This window comes from Anolis carolinensis, chromosome 2 (genome assembly GCF_035594765.1).
Source record: "Anolis carolinensis isolate JA03-04 chromosome 2, rAnoCar3.1.pri, whole genome shotgun sequence".
Taxonomy (NCBI): domain Eukaryota; kingdom Metazoa; phylum Chordata; class Lepidosauria; order Squamata; family Dactyloidae; genus Anolis; species Anolis carolinensis.
In genome coordinates, this window is record NC_085842.1 from 145970515 (window position 1) to 145989740 (window position 19226).

General features: G+C 41.6%; 1 protein-coding gene across 6 annotated transcripts in view; it reads left to right on the top strand.

The window, feature by feature from the left end:
• Window positions 1–19226, top strand: part of camsap3 (calmodulin regulated spectrin associated protein family member 3) — a 59465-nt gene that overhangs the window by 13906 nt on the left and 26333 nt on the right. For all 6 annotated transcript variants that reach the window (XM_062970745.1, XM_008104232.3, XM_008104233.3 and 3 more), the window contains exon 2: window positions 15719–15984. In XM_062970745.1, coding sequence (XP_062826815.1) covers window positions 15778–15984 — 207 coding nt within the window. In that variant the 5' untranslated portion in view covers window positions 15719–15777. The remainder of the gene's footprint in view (window positions 1–15718; window positions 15985–19226) is intronic.

The window sequence follows — 19226 nt, forward strand, 5'->3', positions numbered from 1 at the left end:
CCTCTAGTGATGTTTTATTGCTAGCACTTCAGTGCTCCAATTTGTAATTGACATTAATTTGAATTCTACCCTCCATGGTGTACCAAACCTCAACATTCATGTTATCTAAAACAGGAATGGAGTATGTGTATCCCTTCAGGTATTGTTGTAGTGCAAGTCCCATCATCACTCGTTACTGACTATTCAGGCTAGGGCTGATGGGAGTTGTAGTGCAGTAGTATCTGTAGGACCACATTTTCCCCATCAATGCTTACTAAACTGAAGATATTCTTTATTTTATAATTTCAGTGATTAATGAAAATTGTGACCTATATTGCCCCTTATTAATAATCTGTTAGGAATATTACATTCTGCTACAGTGTGCTCATGGGCTATGTTGGCAGATATAGGCAATTAGAGTACCAGGTTGAGGATAGCTGGTGTGGTTTTAGAATAGAAGCTAAACATACAGAACAGAATAATGCTGAAAATCCAGTTGAATTGCTGGTAATTTTCTTGTTTTTGTTTAGATGCTTTTTCATTTTTTTAAAGAAGCTGAATTTGCCCAGCAGTGTTTTATAAGTAGAAATGAAGTCTCAAATTCTTGGTCCCTTCTATGTTTTTTTGATAAATATAGAAATAATATATTCATTTTTTCTAGTATGTTAGAACCTTATCTGTTTTTTAAGATTTGCATTTTTAGTTTCTCCGGCATTTCAGGGCGTAGTTTGTAAAACCATAGATACAGATTTGTAGTCAGATTTTCTCTTAACCTCATGGATGCATTGCTATGTCTTTCTTGGATCTAATTAAATGGCAAGCACTATTTATTGTTGGTAAGGAAGATGAGGCAGAGTGAGTACTAAGCAGTGAGAAGGAAATGTGTGACCTCCCACTGCCCCTTAATCGTCAATCCTTTGTGGTGTTGTAGAATTCCTCTCCTTAACCATGAAGTTGTGACTTGGATTCCAAGACCTGGATGCCTCATTTGACTTCATGCATGTTTTGATGGGGTATGCCTTGCTCTTCTCAGGCTCACACACAATGGATTGAATCCCCAGTTGAGTGCTAGCAAGGGTAACTGAACTAGTGTCACTATAGTTATAGATAGAAATGGACCTGTCTGTTTTCATCAGTACATTTCTGAGATCTTAGACTTTCTAACTGCCTGATAGGTGTTGGTTGGCTATTGACTAATATCTTTGCACATGACCATAAGATCTACTGCTTGGATTCTCATGTTGGTCGTAGGTAGTCATCCTACTACACTTTTGTAGAAGACTCATCTGTTGCGTTATCTATCTTAGCTTAGAGTAAGTCTCCTTCAGTATTTTCAGTATTTTGTAATCCTGACTCTTCTCTATGGTCGAGTATGTACCTCTGTGTGTAACCCTGGCTGTGGATTGCCTCACTGATATCTTTCTGGTATAATTCTGTATTAGACCTAGCAGAATGCCTACACTTGTTATAGAACACTTTCCATCTGGCCCATAGACTGGAATGAGTCAGAGATCGTAAATAGTAGGGGGAAAGGTTCTGAACTGAGGTGTTTATAGCTTTCTTTCCTTCTGTGTAGCAGTTGGCATTGGTACTCTTCCTTTCGTTTTTCATTTCATGTTCCCTCACCCTTTGTACTTCAGATGCTTTGGCCTACATCTCCAATCAGTGCCACCCAAAATGATCAATGGTAAGGCACTGTAGGAATTACAATCAAAAACTTATGGAGGGACAGTAGCTCTCCACTCCTGTTGTACACCTCAAAAATTATTTTCCTCATGGCATTCTGTGAGAAAAAAATTGGCCAAAACTATCAGGGTTGGGGAACTCTCCCATGAAAAATGTTACAAACTTTGGAATGTCCTTATTTAGCAGAAAGGGAAGGCATATAAAGTGGAAACTGATGCCAGGTATCTACAGTTATGCTTTGTGTTTTGAAAAGGGAATAGGGAAAGATTATCTTTTTATCCCATGCTAGAAACTAATGTCATCCACTAAAGCTGAGTGGTGGAAGGCCAAAATCCAGTCTGGAATTTACTGTCATGGAATGTGGGAATTTCTACCAACTAGAAGGCTTTGGAAAGGTATTTGAGAAATGTATATGGATGATAAGGCTATCCCAAACCATTAGAGGGGTGCACATCTGTCTTGAGGATAAGTCCTTAAAAACTAATTGCTGGAGAACAACACTGAAATGGGCTTTTGCTATTATGTCCATCCTGTGGACATTTTTTGGGCACCCGATTGACCCCACACGAGATTCTAGATAAGATCAGGATGGTGTTTTCTTAAATACTTAAACAATTGCGGGTACTGTATATAGTCTTCCTTTACCTTGATATTGTCTTGCAATTGACAAACCTTTGGACTTCATAAGGTTGCCCCTGTAACAAGGGTGGCGACTGTCTGGCCCTCCAGATGAAATCCAGCTGCAACTGCCAGCATTCTTTGTTCTCCTTAGGACTGCTGGGAATTGCAGTTCAAAATCACCACAGGATTTCCAGCCCTGCTCTATAGGCATCTTTTTGTGTCCTTCCTTTTTGCTTGGCTGAGGCCCTGCTGTCCAGCCTGAGCAGTGACCTTGGCGGTCCAGGAGGGAGGGGGAGGGGGAAGTGACCGCTGCCCTGCTTGTTTTTCTCTCTAATCCGGCTGCTTGGCTAAGACTCCCACATGTGATTTTTCAAAACAGTTTCCTGGCTTCAATCAAACCTCTTAGCCCTGGATTCTCAACCACAGTTGGATGATGATTGGAAACAAACACATTTTTTTGAACTGCAGATTTAATCATTTTTAATGCAAGGTTTCCCTGAGAGCTGAAAAACGTTTCAAGGATTTCTCTAGCATAAAAAGGTTGGGAATGACTGTATTAGCAATGAGACTTGTATTCTGATCTCTGTTGCATAAAGTATTTATCTGTATTTAGCCATACCTTGGCACCCTGTATGAAAAGGACTGGTTGTAGATTTCCCAGCCGAATCTCAACAAGAGTGGTTTCAGTCCTCAAGCCATGATATGATTTCCCATATCAGCAGTATTTGAAAGTTAAAGTATTTCTGTGCTGCCTTGCACTCCTACCCCTCAATACTCTTATTTGACATGTCCATTAGTTATCTTAAAAATATGACCCTTCTTTGGACCTCAGTAAATATAGGCCCCATTTCCATAGATAGTCAACTGTGAATCTAAAGTAGACCAAATTGCTTCAATCTACAAGTGGGGGTGTTTGTTCAAGGGAGAGATTTAACCTTGCTGTGTTTCTCTGAGGTCTGTAAGGTGATACATGCATTGAAGGGGATATCTCCCATTGGCACAATATCATGAGAGAGGAGTGCATGCGCTTATTTGAAACCCTAGGCAAGAGAGCATCTGAATGATTTGAAAAAAATCATTGAAAAGGCATGGAGTTTTTTGTAGCACAAATAGAGATGTTGCAGTGTTAAAAAACAAACAGGATATTCAGGAGCGGGGAGAGCCTAAGAGATTTTCGCCTGCCATGCTACTAACAGGACAGTGGAGGTATTCAAGGATCCAGTTCCTGTGTGCATTCTAAAAGGGTCCATTTGAATAACCCTGAGTTCCATGTCCTATCCTTCTTCCTCTGACAGAGTCCTACTGGTTTAAGTTACCCTCCTTTCTGTTGATCTGTTTGGGCTATGAGGCATCCTTTCCATTGAACACAGGACTCCATGGCCTTGGGCTCTAGAGAAAGAGCATTCACCTTGCCTCTTCTTCCCTCCCCAATCAATTCTGTGGCTGTGATGGCAAGGGGACGGATCCATATTTGTCTACTTTCTGGTGACTTCAGGTTTCGTCTCTTTCCCTCTCAGGCAGCCAAATGCTGTGTTTTACTTATCTGAGTTTCTGCTTGTTCAAGCCTCTCTTTCCTGCGACAGGGTATTTGCCATTTACTAAGGTATGTCAGTGTTAGGCTTTATTTCACTAGTCTGGCTGTTGGATGAGTGATTTAGAGAAGACTTGGGCAACTTATGTTCCTCCAGTTGCTTTGGGATTCCCAGTTCCTATAATCTGCTTTATCTTTGACCCTGTTGGCTAGCACTTATGGGATGCAAAGTCCAAAGGTTCTAGGAAGTCAACATTTCCACACTTTGGCTTTAGAGCAGGGGTCCTCAATCAAATCTTTAAAGCTGAGAGCCGGTTCACAGTCCCTCAAGCTGTTGGGGGGCCAGGCTATGGTCTGAAAAAACCTATGAATGAATTCCTATGGCGTTCTGCACATATCTTATTTGTAGTGCAAAAAAACCATCAAAGAACAATACAATATTTAAAATGACTCACAATTTTTACGAACATAAACGTACCAGCATTTCAGTGGGAAGCGTGGGTCTGTTTTTGGCTGATGAGATAGTCAAGTTCATTAGTATTGTTGTTATGTGCCTTAAAGTTGTTTCAGATTTAGGGTGACCCTAAGTCTAAAGTTTAGGATGGGGGGCCAGGTAAATAACCTTGGAGGGACATATCAGGACCCCTGCTTTACAGGAATAACCCTCTGCTGGATAGGCTTGAGTGATAACAGGAAGAAAGATTTATATTACTCAGTTGAAGTCATCTCAGGCCACAGTACTTAACACCCTGGGGGTGCTGTTGCACGTTTGGACCTGTTTTCTCTGGGAGGTGTGCTAAGTTTAAGTTGCAGGTTTTGCCTTCACTCTTCTGGCTTAGTTCCTTGGATGCTTTTATTACATGTGGCTTGGAACAAGCCCCTATTATCTCAGGCACTGGCAGACTTGCTAAGGCTTAGGGATGATCCATGATGGGTTGGAGAAACTGTTGCTTTAACAGGAGGATGAAACATTATTCTTTGGCTCATCCTCTTCCTAGTCATCTCAGCCTGGATAGCCATGCCCATGTGGCACTCGACCAGCTCCTCCTGGCTTGAGTTGCCTCATAACAAATAATTACCTGTCCTGGTGTCCTAGCAAACTGTTCACTTATCTCACAATTGCCATTCAGCACTTCAGGGCACATCTTCATGCTTAAGTCATGACTTAACATGGATTAGTAACTGCTCAAGGTGTTTTAACCACAATTGTCTTTGCTACCTTAGGCCCAAATTATGCACTGACTTCAAAATGAATAATGGTGGCTCAGCAAACCCTTTAGAATTGAAACAACTGCTCCCAATGGTGGTAGCCGAGAGTAAAAATTAGCAGGATGGAGAGAGCTGCCCAGATCTCATGCCTGATTGTTGCTTCTCAGCTCCCAATCTCTATCACTTGACATTTTCTTTCTTCTGTGGGGTGATGGTGTTGTATTCAATCATTTTTAAAAATGCAAATATGATCAAGTGATAGAGGAAACATTTTTCTTTTCTGTGATCCTGAATAAAATCCTGTTTGAGAAGAAATTAGTGTGGGAAAGGGAAATCCCCTCCATTGGTACCATGTGGGTCCTGAGAAACACACACTTCTTCCCAAGACCAGATAGAAAATTTGGAGCAGAGCAGTTCTGGGCGGGAAGTGCCCTCACTTCATTGCTTCTCTGCATCTTATCATCAGCTGCTTGTTCCAAAAGATCTATCCGACTAGCTGCCCTTATATTTCATGCTGTATAAGTAGGTCTTTCAGGACTGAATGTAAACTGTGCTGCATACGTGTTTAAGGGTTTTTTTTTTTTTTGAAACCTGTTTCCCTGTTCTTACCAGTCCTATGTTAGTTCATGCTTTTTCCCCATGATCGCAAATGCAGATTAGAATGAAATTAGCATTGAGTTAGTAGAAAACCTCCCATGTGGTAGCCCACTTTTAAATGAACCTCATCTTTGAAGTCTTAACTCATCAGTTGAATTACCACTTCAAATTAATCTTGTAGTTTTAGGGAGGACAGCAGTGCCTGCAGGATTATTGCAGGTGAGGTGAAGTTGAGAGCTAAAACTGGTAGCTTCTTTTCCCAGACCGGGGAGTTCCCACTTCTCTCTGAAACATGCTGAGGTTGACTTTCAAAAGGTATTCGCTTTGTAATGTGGCGTGCCCTCCTGTGGTGATGTTTTCTGAAGGGATCAGCAGAATTCCTTTTTTTATTACATTTTCAATCTGCATTTTCCCCAAAACCTGCAGGGCCCAAAACTGTGTGCAATCATGGAATTCCTCTGCCTCTCATATTGTTTCAAATATTTTTGTATCCTTTATACTTTTTAATTTTTTCCACATTTGAATTGCTTTTTAATTTTTTTGCCCCGTTTTTAATGTGTATTGTACCATGCTGCTGTTAGCCACCTTAAAATAAAGAAATAACAAAAATAAATAAATAAATAAATAATGTATGGTTATGTCAGGACCCAGGCTGCAGAGCACCAATAACCATGCGCAGAGACCAGAATCTATCTAATATCTTTATTAAAGGATTATATAAAGTCAATAAAAATAAGTGAAGAATAAAGTTCAGAAATAGACCTTTCAGGAAAGGTCAAATATAGTCCAAGAAAATAATGTCCAATAGGAGATATTAAGGTCCAAAGTTATAATCCAATAACCGAAACACACACTCTGCCGAGCAAAGTGTGGGGAAATGACAAGGTCCTTTAGTCCATTGAAGCTTGACAACAGGGCTGGAAAACAAACTAGATTCTTGGCAAACAAGACTTGATACAAGGCAACAAAAAGCAAGAACAAGGTCCGTGGCGAGGTCCGGGGAACAAGGCAGGCTTGGAACTAGAACAAGGTCCGTGGCGAGGCCCGGGGAACAAGGCAGCTTGGAACTTGGTCCTGGAAACAAGGAACTGGAGTAGCGTAGTCCACACACGTTCTCACTCCTCAAGCTGACGAATTGACTCCGCAAGGATCTCCTTGCGGTAAAACACCTATATAGGATCTTGTTTTCCCGCCAAGGAACACTTTCCCTGGGGAACAAGAAGTGAAACCCAAACTGTGTCCAGATGCATGACTCCTTAGGATTTCCCAAGGGAAACAGGCTTAATCAGCTAATTGTCTGGCAGCGATTCTGGCGCTTCGCCTCCCTAGCGCCTCTATCTCTATTATAATTATCCTTACGAGAGAACGGGGGAGAATTCTGACCAAGGCTTGTTTGGCTGACTTCTTGAGGGCAAACATCCTGCAGGTGCAGGGGCTCCGATTCTGGCTGAATCGGTGGGAAACCCAAGTTTTCCTCTTCGTCTGCCACAATAGTACTAGGAACGGGACTACATGGCCCATGAGACATCACAGGTTAGTGGGCTAAAGACAACCTCTAGAGGCTTATATTAAGCATAATCTTGCTATACATTGAGTGTTAAATGTCATACTTGCTAATTGTAGACAATGGAGAATGACTGTTGAGAATTTTACTGCTGGGATAGCTTGCTTTTTATGTACCTTGTCTAGTTTAGATTTTTTGTCTGGTTCTCAGGGAGTTGAGTTGACTACCTTCTAACACTATGACTGACTTAAAGAAAACCACATTTTTTGCCAGGAGGAAGCAAGTTGGACAGTGGCAGAGAAGAGGTACTTCTCTGAGGTACAAGCTATTTGGCTGACTGCATCCCCTTGTATGAACCTGCCCAGGCCCTGAGATCTTCAGGAGAGGCTCTTCTCTGGGTCCCACCTCTATCTCAGGCTCAGTTGGTGGGAACAAGAGAGAGGTTTTTTTTCGGTATCTGCCCCTTGACTTTGGAACTCCCTTCTTCCCAGGGAAACCAGAATGGCCTCCTCCTTGCTGTCCTGCCGGCAGTAGACTAAAAACTTATTTAGACAGGCTTTTAAAGATGAAGGTTCTTAAGATCAATTCAGGGGGTGCTATGGTTTTTAACTATTAATTTGTTTTAATCATTTTAACTGGATTTTTTAAAATACTGTTTATATTTAATGTTTGTATATTTCTATATTTTAAATGTTTATGCTGATGCTTTTATGTTAAGCTGCTTTGAGTCCCCTTTGGGGAAGATAAAGCGGGGTATAAATAAATGTAATAATAATAATAATAATAATAATAAATACAACTACAGCAACAACAACAACTCTTTGCCTTATCACTGCCCTGCTTGCAAGCAACCCCTGTAATCTGCCCTATTTAATTACTGGTTAGGTTGCACTTATTCCCTTCCCCCCGCTCTCCGAACTCTAGCAACGTAGTTGGCTTTTCAGATCTCCATGTTTGTAAGCTGCCTTGTCTCCCTTGTCAAAAAAAAAAAAAAAAGGACAGGATATAAATCAAATTTAAAAAAAATCTGCACAAGCATGATATTAGGTCAAGAGAGACATGCATGCCTATGGCTACCAAGTGAGTTTTGGGACTCAGTGGGGACATAGATCTTGCTCTCCAAAGTCAAAGTCCAAAACTCCAAACCACCAAATCTTACTGTCGCCTCCTACTTTTAGTGGAAAGAAACCAGACTTGGGTACTAGTTGTCATTTTTCTTATGTTCTAAAAGGAAGGTGTGAGTATTTCCGATTGGTATTGGGAAGGGGAAAAAGAGTTCACGCTTATTTTCTCCCCATACAGGTCTCCTAGACAGACAGTAGGATAAGGTTTGTGCCTTGTGTGACTCTGCAGGTGATGAGACTTCTCATCAAGCATCCAGACCCCTCTGTCTCTTATGGAGGGAAAATCTGTTCCACCATTTCTGTGAGTGTAGGGGGTCAAGGCTCTGATCCTTTTCTCCTGAGTTTTTGGGCAGTATCAGTGGTAATTTCTACCTACCATGTCTTCTTGACCCTCCTCCATGCTTGCTGTATCTTTGGTTTGGTGAAAGATAATGCCTTAAAAGGTCCTGGAGGATTTATAATGCTGAATCTTGCTTTGGGCTGCTCTTGCTAATATTCCTCCTTCACCATCTGTGCTCATATAGTCAGACTTCTCTACTGTATTTCCAAAGTCCCTACAGTGGATATTATTTAGTTTTGCATATGGAGCAGGCTGACACTCGTTTAAAATTTCCAGTGTTTTCCTAATTGGAAGTATGGGAATCCCTTCCTGTTTTGTATGTGGGAAGGGAATGGTTATTTCCTCCTTTCTCAGCTTTTGATGGCTTTAAGGGGATTCAGTAAAAGCAGCAGTGTAAACACCATTGCCACATACGTTTGCACATAGATATATTGTAATCATGCCTCCAAATGGCTGGTGCCTGACACTAGTTTATTTGCCATTATGACTAATCTGGCATGGATAACTGGGGAAGAGGGCAAAGCTGGGAAAAACTCACTTTGGAATTTGGCCACCTCAGGAGAGTTCTTCTTTCAGGAGGTCTTCGGAGTCACATATAAAAAACCAAGAGAAAAATTCCCCTATTTTGGCAAACCTGGACCAGAGAAACTAAACTGTTCACACTGTTGTTCTTACCCCTAGATAAAAACACACATTTCTACAGGATTGAAGAGTCCATGCTAAGGCACAAATATCTATTGGAATGTCCCCTCCATAAGGGTTAGCTGCGCTTCCAGCCCTGGGGTATGAATTTGATTTGACACACTTGGACCTTTGTAAGAGTTAACTTCTATTTGCTCATGTTAAATTAAATGAGGTTGGGTTCAGGGCAAGGCTTTGGCAGCAGTACCACACCAAGACCTTTCCTGTTTGGCCTGCCTAGTTAAATAAATTGGAGTGCTGGCAGGATTTAGCTCCTTGAGCTCAGGTGGGTGGACTACGGACTTGCTAGATCAACGGGCTTCTTTTACATAAACCCTGAGGCCCAGCAGGTAGAACAGGGAGGAGTAGCAGAATAAACTTCCAACTGAGGAACAGGCTTCTGAGTGCATATTTAGTCCATGAATTTCTTTTAATATCAGAGTTGTGTAACCTTTTTATTAAATAATAAGTCCAAAATCATGCCAATTTCCTCTAAATCAGTGAGATTTACCAATACCAGATTCCAGTCTAACTTTTGTCCACCTTTGCCCTGAGCCAGTTTACACAGACAATTTTTTCCCCTCTTACATCTGGAATGGGAGAAGAAGGGGCTGATACGAGGGTAGAGAACAAAGGGCAGTGTGTAGAAGATCTCTAAATAGGACACATTTTCTACCTTCCAAGGGTCCAGCATACCATATCATATTTTCTTTTTATAAGAGAGGGTAAATTAGTTTGGAAAATCTTGAAGGCCGCATTGTTAGTTTGCCTCATTAACTTTGGTAGCTATGCAGAGCAATACTCCCACCATCTTGCTTATAGCGAGGGGTCATAAGAATATATTTCTAGCCACATCTTTTCTGAGATGTTGATTCTGGTTGTGGAATGGGGTGAAACATAATGTATAATGTTCATCCTGGAATTGGCATTGCTGCACAAAATCTGTGCATTATGTAGCATGCTTGCCTCAGCAAGGATTTGTTTAATTATGCTGTTAGTAGGGAGAAGCTTCATCTCAGTCTAGCCCTGAGGCAGCTGTTGTTTCTTAGCTGCTCTGCCTAAATTTCTCAGTTATATCTGGCTGACATGCTATGTGAGAGCTGTAGTATTTGTAAGGTAAGTGTAACAGGCTCCTACCCCCAACATTAAACATCCTGTGGACTTGCAAAGGTGGGTGTGATGGGCTCTCAGCCAGGGTGGGTGGACAAGTTTGTTTGGGCTTGGAGCCATGGGGCGGGAAGGAGCTAGAGCTGTAGCCACAAGTCTGGTCTCGTGCAGTTGTGGTTGTGATCAGGTGATGCTGAATCAGCTGATGAAGCCGCACCACCTGTTTCCCTTGCACCCTCCTTCCTCCTCACCCTCTCTCTCAGGAATGTCCTGGCCCTCCCAGCCAACTCACTGGCAGGAGCTGACACGTAGACCTTGAATCTCGTGGCCTTGCCTTTTGAGGAAATGGGCTGCCAGAGAGCATGCATGTGAGCCTTGGCAGTACCTTTACCTCCCTTTTCCTTTCCCCACTATTTGCAGCCCAGCATGTCAGACATCTGGTGGGAAAGGACTTATTTCCCACTGCCCCCTTCCAAAAGAAGCTGTTTATTCCTGAGCCTGTGGGAGGGCCAGCTCAGAATTACCCATTCCTTGTCAAAGCAGAAAGTGAAATTTAGAAGCACTGGCTTCTACCCTGTTTCCCCGAAAATAAGACATCTCCAAAAAATAAGACCTAGTAGAGATTTTGCTGAATTGCTAAATATAAGGCCTCCCCTGAAAGTAAGACCTAGCAAAGTTTTTGTTTGGAATTATGCCCGCCAAACAGAACACCAGAGCATGCAGGATTGGTAAATACCATAGATTGCTGTACATGAAAATAATGGTAGTAACAAGAAATTCTTGATAAGATTCACAGTTTGTCTGGTTATGCTCGTATGTGATGATATCTACTGTAAAGCATATAATAAATGTTAATTTCTTTTGTTCAACAATAAAAGTGAATTCTTCTTTATGGAAAATTAAGACATCCCCTGAAAATAAGACCTAGCACATCTTTGGGAGCAAAAATTAATATAAGACACTGTCTTATTTTCGGGGAAACACGGTAATCTAAATGTACTGAACATCATTTTCTCCTTGCAAGTCAGGAGAATGGGCACAGAATTCCTACCTCTTTTCCTCCATCCTCCTTTGAGCAAATGAATGTCAGATTCTGGATCCTGTTTTCTCCTGGAGCAGGGCTGAGAAGAACTGCTTTTGGACAACAGCCCTCACAAGTTTCTAGCTAACATGTTAGTTGCTTTTTGGGAGCTGCAGTCAACATTTTTCTAGACTTTGATGTGAACTGGCCAGACAGGCCTGAAGCATATCAATCATGCTACCAGGGTAGTTAATTAAGGTCTTTCTCTGGTGGCTAGATGCCAACTTGGGCAGTAGTATCCCTAAGCTATCAGTTTGCATGTACCATGCCGATGTTTATGTTGGAATACCACCACCCTAATGAATTAATAAACTTTGAGCATACTCTTGTAGGGATCTGCTTTTGGCTTCTGCCCCATGTATCTGTGACTTTTCTTGAACTATTCCTGTCTAATCAAATGCCCCACCATATAGCCCTGCAGGTGGGAGTAGTTCATCTTGGTAACTTCCGAGCTATGTCTCTGCTTGCCTTCATCATTCATCCTGGAGGGGAAACGTGTGGAATAGTGCAGGGCTTCTGAAGTGGATATGAAGGTAAAAAAAGTAGGGGAACCCCCAGGTCTTTGTTATAGGTATTGCTAAATCCTGTGGAATGGATATGCTGTGCCAATATGTGTTCTCCTGTATACTTGTGATGCCACTATCCCTGTATGTAGAGGGCAAGCAGAGATTGCCCCTTTGGATGTCTTTATGTGTCCAGAGTGGACAAACTGTCAAGGAAGAAGGACACTTGCCATGATTCTCCCATGGGCCATGCCATTGCTCCTGACAAGGCATATTATGTTATCACCAATTCTGGGATCTGACAGAAATACAGTAAATATTTGGATTGCGGGACTAATAGGACCCAATCTGCCATAAAGTTTTTATGGCAGTTTGTGTGGTTTCTGATTTTTTTTGTCTCAAATGATTAAAAAATTTTCAGGCTTTTTGAACCTTTCTGGGGCTCTAGGGAACACACAGAAGGGTCTCAGGAGTGGACTGTGATCCATAGGATGTGTGTGCTACACTTTTAATCTGCTTTCGAATCCCAACTGGTGATATCCAGGCAGCAACTCATGACAGTCAAGGCTCTGAGCATGTTGAGTCCTCTGCAGGGTGATGGCATGAGTACATGCCCAGGTACTCTTTAACATTAGAAAGTTATAGAACTTTGATACCATTTAATTACCATTGCACTATCCTACGGGATTTGTAGTTTAATGAGGCAGCAGAGGTGTTTGGCTGAGAATTCTAAACTGCAAATCCCAGAATCCCATAGGACATTTTGGAGCTATTTATTTATTTAAATATACTGGTATATGATACAATTCACAACTAAAGCAATAAAACATTCAAAAAATGTATAAGCATACACACATACTAGTATATGTGCAACTAAAAACAAACTAAAATACACAATACTAAACATCAGTTAACTAAATCGTTAAATGCTAACTAAACCACAATATAATTCTGACCCTCCCAAATCCAAAAAGTAATGAAATAAGAAAAAAATAGAAAGGAAAAATATATTTTTCTACTATTACAGATTAAACTAAGTAATTTTAGTAGAGTTGCTATTGCCCACAACCACAGATGATTATTTTGTCAACTTTCTTATTTATTTAAAAAGTGTATACATTATTGGTTTGGTTTATCCTTTAAAACCCATGTTAGTTTGGCAATTTGGGCTAACTCTGCAATCTTAACTGTCCATGCTTGTGTCATCAGTGCTTTGGTTCATTTCCAAGCCTGAGCGTGAGCATAGATTAATCTTGCTGCAGTTATCCTACACTGGAGAAGTGGTATTTACATATGTACTAGCCAGTTCTTAATCGGTAACACCCAACAAAAACATATCTGATGGTATTGCAAAACCTATCTTTCTAATTTTTTGAATTTACATGTAAATCTTAGACTTGCTTTCCTACAAGTCCACTACATACTGAAAAAGGAGTCCTTATCTTGACAATTCCAGCATTTATTTGAAACATTCTTGATCGCTAACACCTGGAGGTCATTTTATGCATGTTTTCTTTTTGAATACTAGACAGATTGAAATTGCTATTTTTAATCCACATTTTCCCTATATATCCATTTGAATTTTGCATCCAAAATCTGGTGCAAATCTTATCGTACAATCTTTTGCTGGTTTATCTTTTGTCTCTAGTTTTGCAAGGTATTTATATACTTTTTAAATTGCATGGCCATCATCCTTACACAATTCTGAATGAAACTCATTTTCTCCAAACTGTATTGCTAAATCTCTCCTGCCCTGATTAAGACTATCCTTAAGTTTCATGTAAGCAAACAATTAAAATATTTACCTTCCTTGAGCAGTTGCTCTTGAGCTGTCTTTTCAAGGTAAAGAACATCACAATAGAACAGTGTTTCTCAACCTGTGGGTCCCCAGGTGTTTTGGCCTACAACTCCCAGAAATCCCAACCAGTTTACCAGCTGTTAGTATTTCTGGGAATTGAAGGTCAAACATCTGGGGACCCACAGGTTGAGAACCACTGCAGTAGAACAACTCTTATTTTGAACTTATTCTTTCCTTTAAAAAAGCTTGTTATTATGGCTAATGGTATCTTAGGAAAAAATCTCTGCTCTATTTATGCCAAACTCATAGACGGGCCTTTCTAATACAGCAAACTCACAATTAATCAACATCAATGGGATTGGTAGGTACCAGATAAATGTAGTTTCTGGTTTCTTGAGAGCCACTATTAAAGATAAGCCTAACTATACCCCCATCATATCATAATTTCTGCATTGACTTTATATTAATATTGAAATATGGCAAAACTAAGTAAAGACAAAGAGAAACGTAACTTATTTCAAAATGTCCACTAAAATTATTTATTTAAAGAATTATTCCTTTGATTTTTTTGCCATTTGCTTGAGAGATCCAGTTGCTTGGCTTCCAAATAATTGAGAGTCTGGTGTACAATGCTTTAAAAATTCAGCATAAGTTTTACCTTTATCCTACCAAAGTTAATTGTGCCATGCGAATCCTAAATCATGACCTCCAAGTTCCAAGATTCTTTCTCAGCTTTAAACAAAATCAGTTCGTTTAGCCACATAAAACAATGGCCTCACAATATTGGGAAATCCCAGATCTCCCCTCTCTTTAGCACCATACAATCTTTTAGGTTTTATTATCAGTTTCCTTGCCAGAATTCCCATGGGATGTTATGGCCAAATGCAATCACAGCACTGTATAGTAATTGTAGAATGTGACCCAGATTCCTGAGATTTTCTCTCTCCTAAGATTAGTTTTATATAGACGGACAACTAATAGATTACAAAAAGAATATTAATTCATATTGCATCAGCATATCTTTCAGATTAAGTGTACAGGTGCCTTCAGATAATCATCTGGTTGGTATGTGAGAGAAGCATCTGAAACAGGTCACTTGTCACAGCATATTTGTGAATACGGAAAATGGTTGAATGTTAAAATAGGTATGTGGATCCTAGGGTTTCATGTGGCATGTGCAAATACAACAGCATGGCAAATTCCAGCTTAGAGGGCCAAACTGTCCTGTAGTGCATTTCTCTGCTCATGTCAGGGCTTTACATTCTTGCTTGCCTACCCAGTTGTGGGTTTACATGTCTTTACTGTTTTGGGGATCTACCTGCCATTTATTCATTTCCACAACGTTCCAAGCGACTATGTTTTGGACCCGGTGAGAGAACCAAAATTATGGCTAGTTTTCCTGACAGATTTGCTGCTAGCCCTGAAGTGGGAAATGCCAACCAGGCCAGCAGAGCACCCTTATACACCTGCTGTGTTTTTTGCAAATGCCCAGTCCCAGATGGCCTTCCCTTGACAGCTTCCCAGCTGCTGCCAATGTTGCTACAGTACTGGGAAGAAAAGGCCAAGTGAGCCAGGCAGTAGCAAATTTGTAGCATTACTTCTCCTGGCATGAGGTTATTTTTCATTGCAAGTATGTTTACTTTAGTTCTTCCAAGGAGAGCAGGCGGGATTGTATGCTGGACATCTCATTTTATTCACACAGTACTCTTTTGGCTTGAAGCTAGACTGGTTGACATGCCTATTGAGTTTCATGGCTGAGTGGTGGTTTGTACCTGTGCTTCCAGCATTGAAAGCCAGTGTTCTGACCAATGACTTGAAACAGAGATAATGACAAAAAAGCAATTGAGGAAGCTCTGGAATTTCCCATACAAAAGACCTGGCTTGACTAGATGTGGTATGTCTGAGAAGCTGAACGGGCACAAGGAATAGTATAAATGTTTTCTCTCCCTTTTAACAGAGCATGTCCCAGCTGAGTTACGTGAACCCTTCTACACGGACCAGTATGAACAGGAGCACATGAAACCTCCCCTCATCCGCCTCTTGCTTTCATCTGATATCTACTGCCGTGCCTGGCGCCAGGCCTTGCCCCCAGGCCCCGATGGCAACCCATCTCCCAAGGATAATGCTGCTTTGCTGCAACTTTTGACTCGTCGTGGCTTGGTGCCCACCTTCCAAGACAAGCCTGTAAAAGAAGCAGACCTGCATCACAAACCGATCAGGCTGGTAAGTCTGCAAGCAGAAAAACAGGAGATGTGTTTCAGGTTGCTCAAAAGAGTATTGTTTATTGAAGAATACAGAGTAGTTGTCTGAAAATAGTTGTGGTGTGGGAGAAGAAAGGGCAGGCTGTTTTGTCAACCTCCCTACCCTCAGTTTTTAAATGAAGGGGAGAAGCATTCAAGGCGTAAGAAAGGACGACAACATAAAATAATTCATCTCATAGAAAAGCATTTAGAATAAATTGATGGTATAGGGCAGTTGGTGCACAGAATGTATCATTGTAACGTTTTCCAAATTATCAGCTAAAGCAGCAATAAAGCTGAAGGGCACAATAACATCTTTCTTGGAAGTACAGGGCTAGGTTTCTTCTAAATTATTATGGGACGCTGGAGAATAGTGAATGCAGGATAGAAAAGCTGGTGTCTTCCAGACATTTTGGATCATGACTTCATAAACATCAGTCCAGATGGCCAGTGGTCAAGAATAATAGTTCTGTTCTTGAAGACAACATTCTTTCTCCTTTCTTGGTTGAAGGACTTTGTCTCTTCAAAAATTCTGGGTTCTCTAGAAGTGGGATGAGCAACTTTAAGAGGTCTAGGGGAGAGCCTCACTAGTCTTCCCGAAATCCCTTATTTTTTAAGAACTCCTGTAGCCTCCTCTTGGGTTGTTGGGGCACCGGGAAGCAATTTGCTAAATTACTATGCTGTTTTAGAGTTGGTGGCTTTTTAAAAAAACTAGTTTTCTATTTTTGTAGTGCTTTGAGGACCCCATTTCAGGGGAAAGAACAGCATTTTGAAAAACACATAAAATAAATACATACAGTACATATATCAGGTCCCTTGGGCAGGTGCCAAAAACCCCCAAGAGGGCTTATGCATGACACACAGGCAGCATCTGCCCACCTCTTCTCTAGAGCTACGTTCAGTGTATTTGGTCTTCCCACGATTACAACCAGCCCTACTTATGCTGTTCTAAAAACTAGCCTACCAAATCCAAATGTTTAAGTTATGAAAATATGGGAGCATCTATCTTCTCTTCGAGTTGCTGGTTATGGTAGGTCTATTATGCAGATTGAAATAATAGTGAGGTTTCTGTCAACACAGAAGTGTTGGTTGTCCCAATTTGGTGAATTGGGAGAAAGAAGTTTTCTTATGAAATGTTTCTTCTCCCTATCTCTTCCCCCATGGAATTTTGTAAGAGCTATAGTTAATGAGGAGGAGCAAAATTTAAAACTTTTTCTGATTTTTGTGTAGGTAAGACATTTCTCAGGAGTGTAACGGACAAGGAGGGGACTGGTGGATGCCCTAAGGGCGATACTGTAGTGCCCAAACCTTCTGCCTTACTTGTTTCTTGCTTTCTCTTAATAGTAGGAGTGCCCCATGTGGCGCTGCAGGTTCAGGGTTGGGCCTTTAAAAGTTTTAAGATCCCAGCCACCCCGTGGGAACCCCGTTCCCTCATTCTCTCTTTCATTCATTCTCTCTCTCTGTGGGAAGGGCTGGGGTGTGGTTGAAGTCACCCCAAGATTAGCTTTTCCCAGGCCTTTATATTACCTGTCAGGAGAGAAAGGAGCCTGCTTCTGCTCTGCTGATGCACCGAGATGTTCTGAGGAGCTGGAATGATGTGTGATATATATCACATGTCATCTGTTACCAGGACTGTGCCATTTGTTGTAATTTGGTTCCACAGTTTGAGATGAGATTTCTTCTACCCAGTGGTCCCTAAACTCCAGAAAAATTCAAGCTTACTTTCACCTTCCTGGCAGAGTTGTGGTTCCTAGTGGGATTGGGGAGGTGAAAACAAGAGCATGACTTGTGCTGGAGAATTCTTAATACACCTCAAGTTCGTTTTACCTTCTACCATTGTTATTTAAAGCAGGGGCAAACAAAAGGGCTGCATTTCCTTCTGTCTTTAGAAATATCTATATACTAGACAGGGGATGGCTGATTTCTTTTCTCTCAGCTACAATTCCATCACAACTGTATTGAGTGCAGGCAGGTAGCAGATTGTAGGCGGAGAGGCATGGAAAAGGCTGACTTTTTGGGCAGGAATTCACAAACAAACAGGAAAAGGGATGTAGGTATATTTGAGTAACAAGTTGGTGCAGCAGTGGCTGGATTTCTTTCATTCTCCTGTAAGAGGTTGAAAAACAAACTTTGAGGTTAAAGTCCAAAATAACATGGCAACATCGCTGAAGCCCTGAATTTCCTGCTGTGATGAGGTATGGTTCATATAGTGCCACGTTAACCAGAGTTACTAGTGCTTCCATGAGGCCCTCCTGGCCTGTGCTGGGAATTCTTAATGCACCTCATGTTGGGATTTCTGCTTTCAATTCTCTGTGGCCCAGCAGTTGCAGGTCTTCTGTCATTAGTGTGTGTGTGTGTGTAGCAGGAGGAGGCGGAGGCGGAGGCCAGGGGGGATCCCAGTTGCTGTGATGGTTCTGCCAACAGGTACCTGACAGGATTGATTTGCCCTGAGTGGGATTCGCTGGTAGCTATTAATTTTGCTTTGCTGAGTCTGCCAGGGTTGAGAGGAAGGATGAGAGTTCTGGTTGACTGCAGGGAGGGATGCCCTTTTCTCCTTTGCTTCCTGTTATGCTGGGATATACTGTCCTTTGGAACAGGAAGGATTTAATCTGAGCCAAAGGGAAATGATGGTGGTGGCTTTCTTGGTTCTGGTATAATTTCAGGAAGCCTCCCTTATGCCCTTGTCGCAGGAAAGTGTAGACTCATAGAGTTGGAAGAGATCACATGGGCCAACCCCTGCCATTCAAGAAAAGAGTGTCTGTTGGCAGTGCTGGATTTAGGCCAAACGAGGCCCAAATGAGTGCCAGTTAAGTTACGAGGCTCCTTACTTGTGTCCTAAAGGAGGTGGGCCCGGTAGGCCTATACTGCTTTCTTTGTGACACACTTCGGTAGCTATCAACTCTATCATTATGTCTGGGATCACCCCAAAACAGAAAGCCTTTGAATTTAGAATTGCACCACATAAGCAAAATTCATCATAAAAAATGGCAGGAAGATGCACCCCCCTCCCCGGTCATGTGCTTAAGCACACCTAAGCACATTGGTAAATCCAACACTGGTTGCGGGGCAGGATGCTTAGAGATTGTAGAAGGCTCTCTGCTGAGAGGGCAGCTGCATTGTAGCCGCCAACCCGAGATGAAAGGATGGGAGAGCAAAGCTGTGGATTAGTTGCTCTGTGGAGGGAGCTGGTAGTGGCAGCCTTGTTGGCCCATCGCCAGCAGTAAT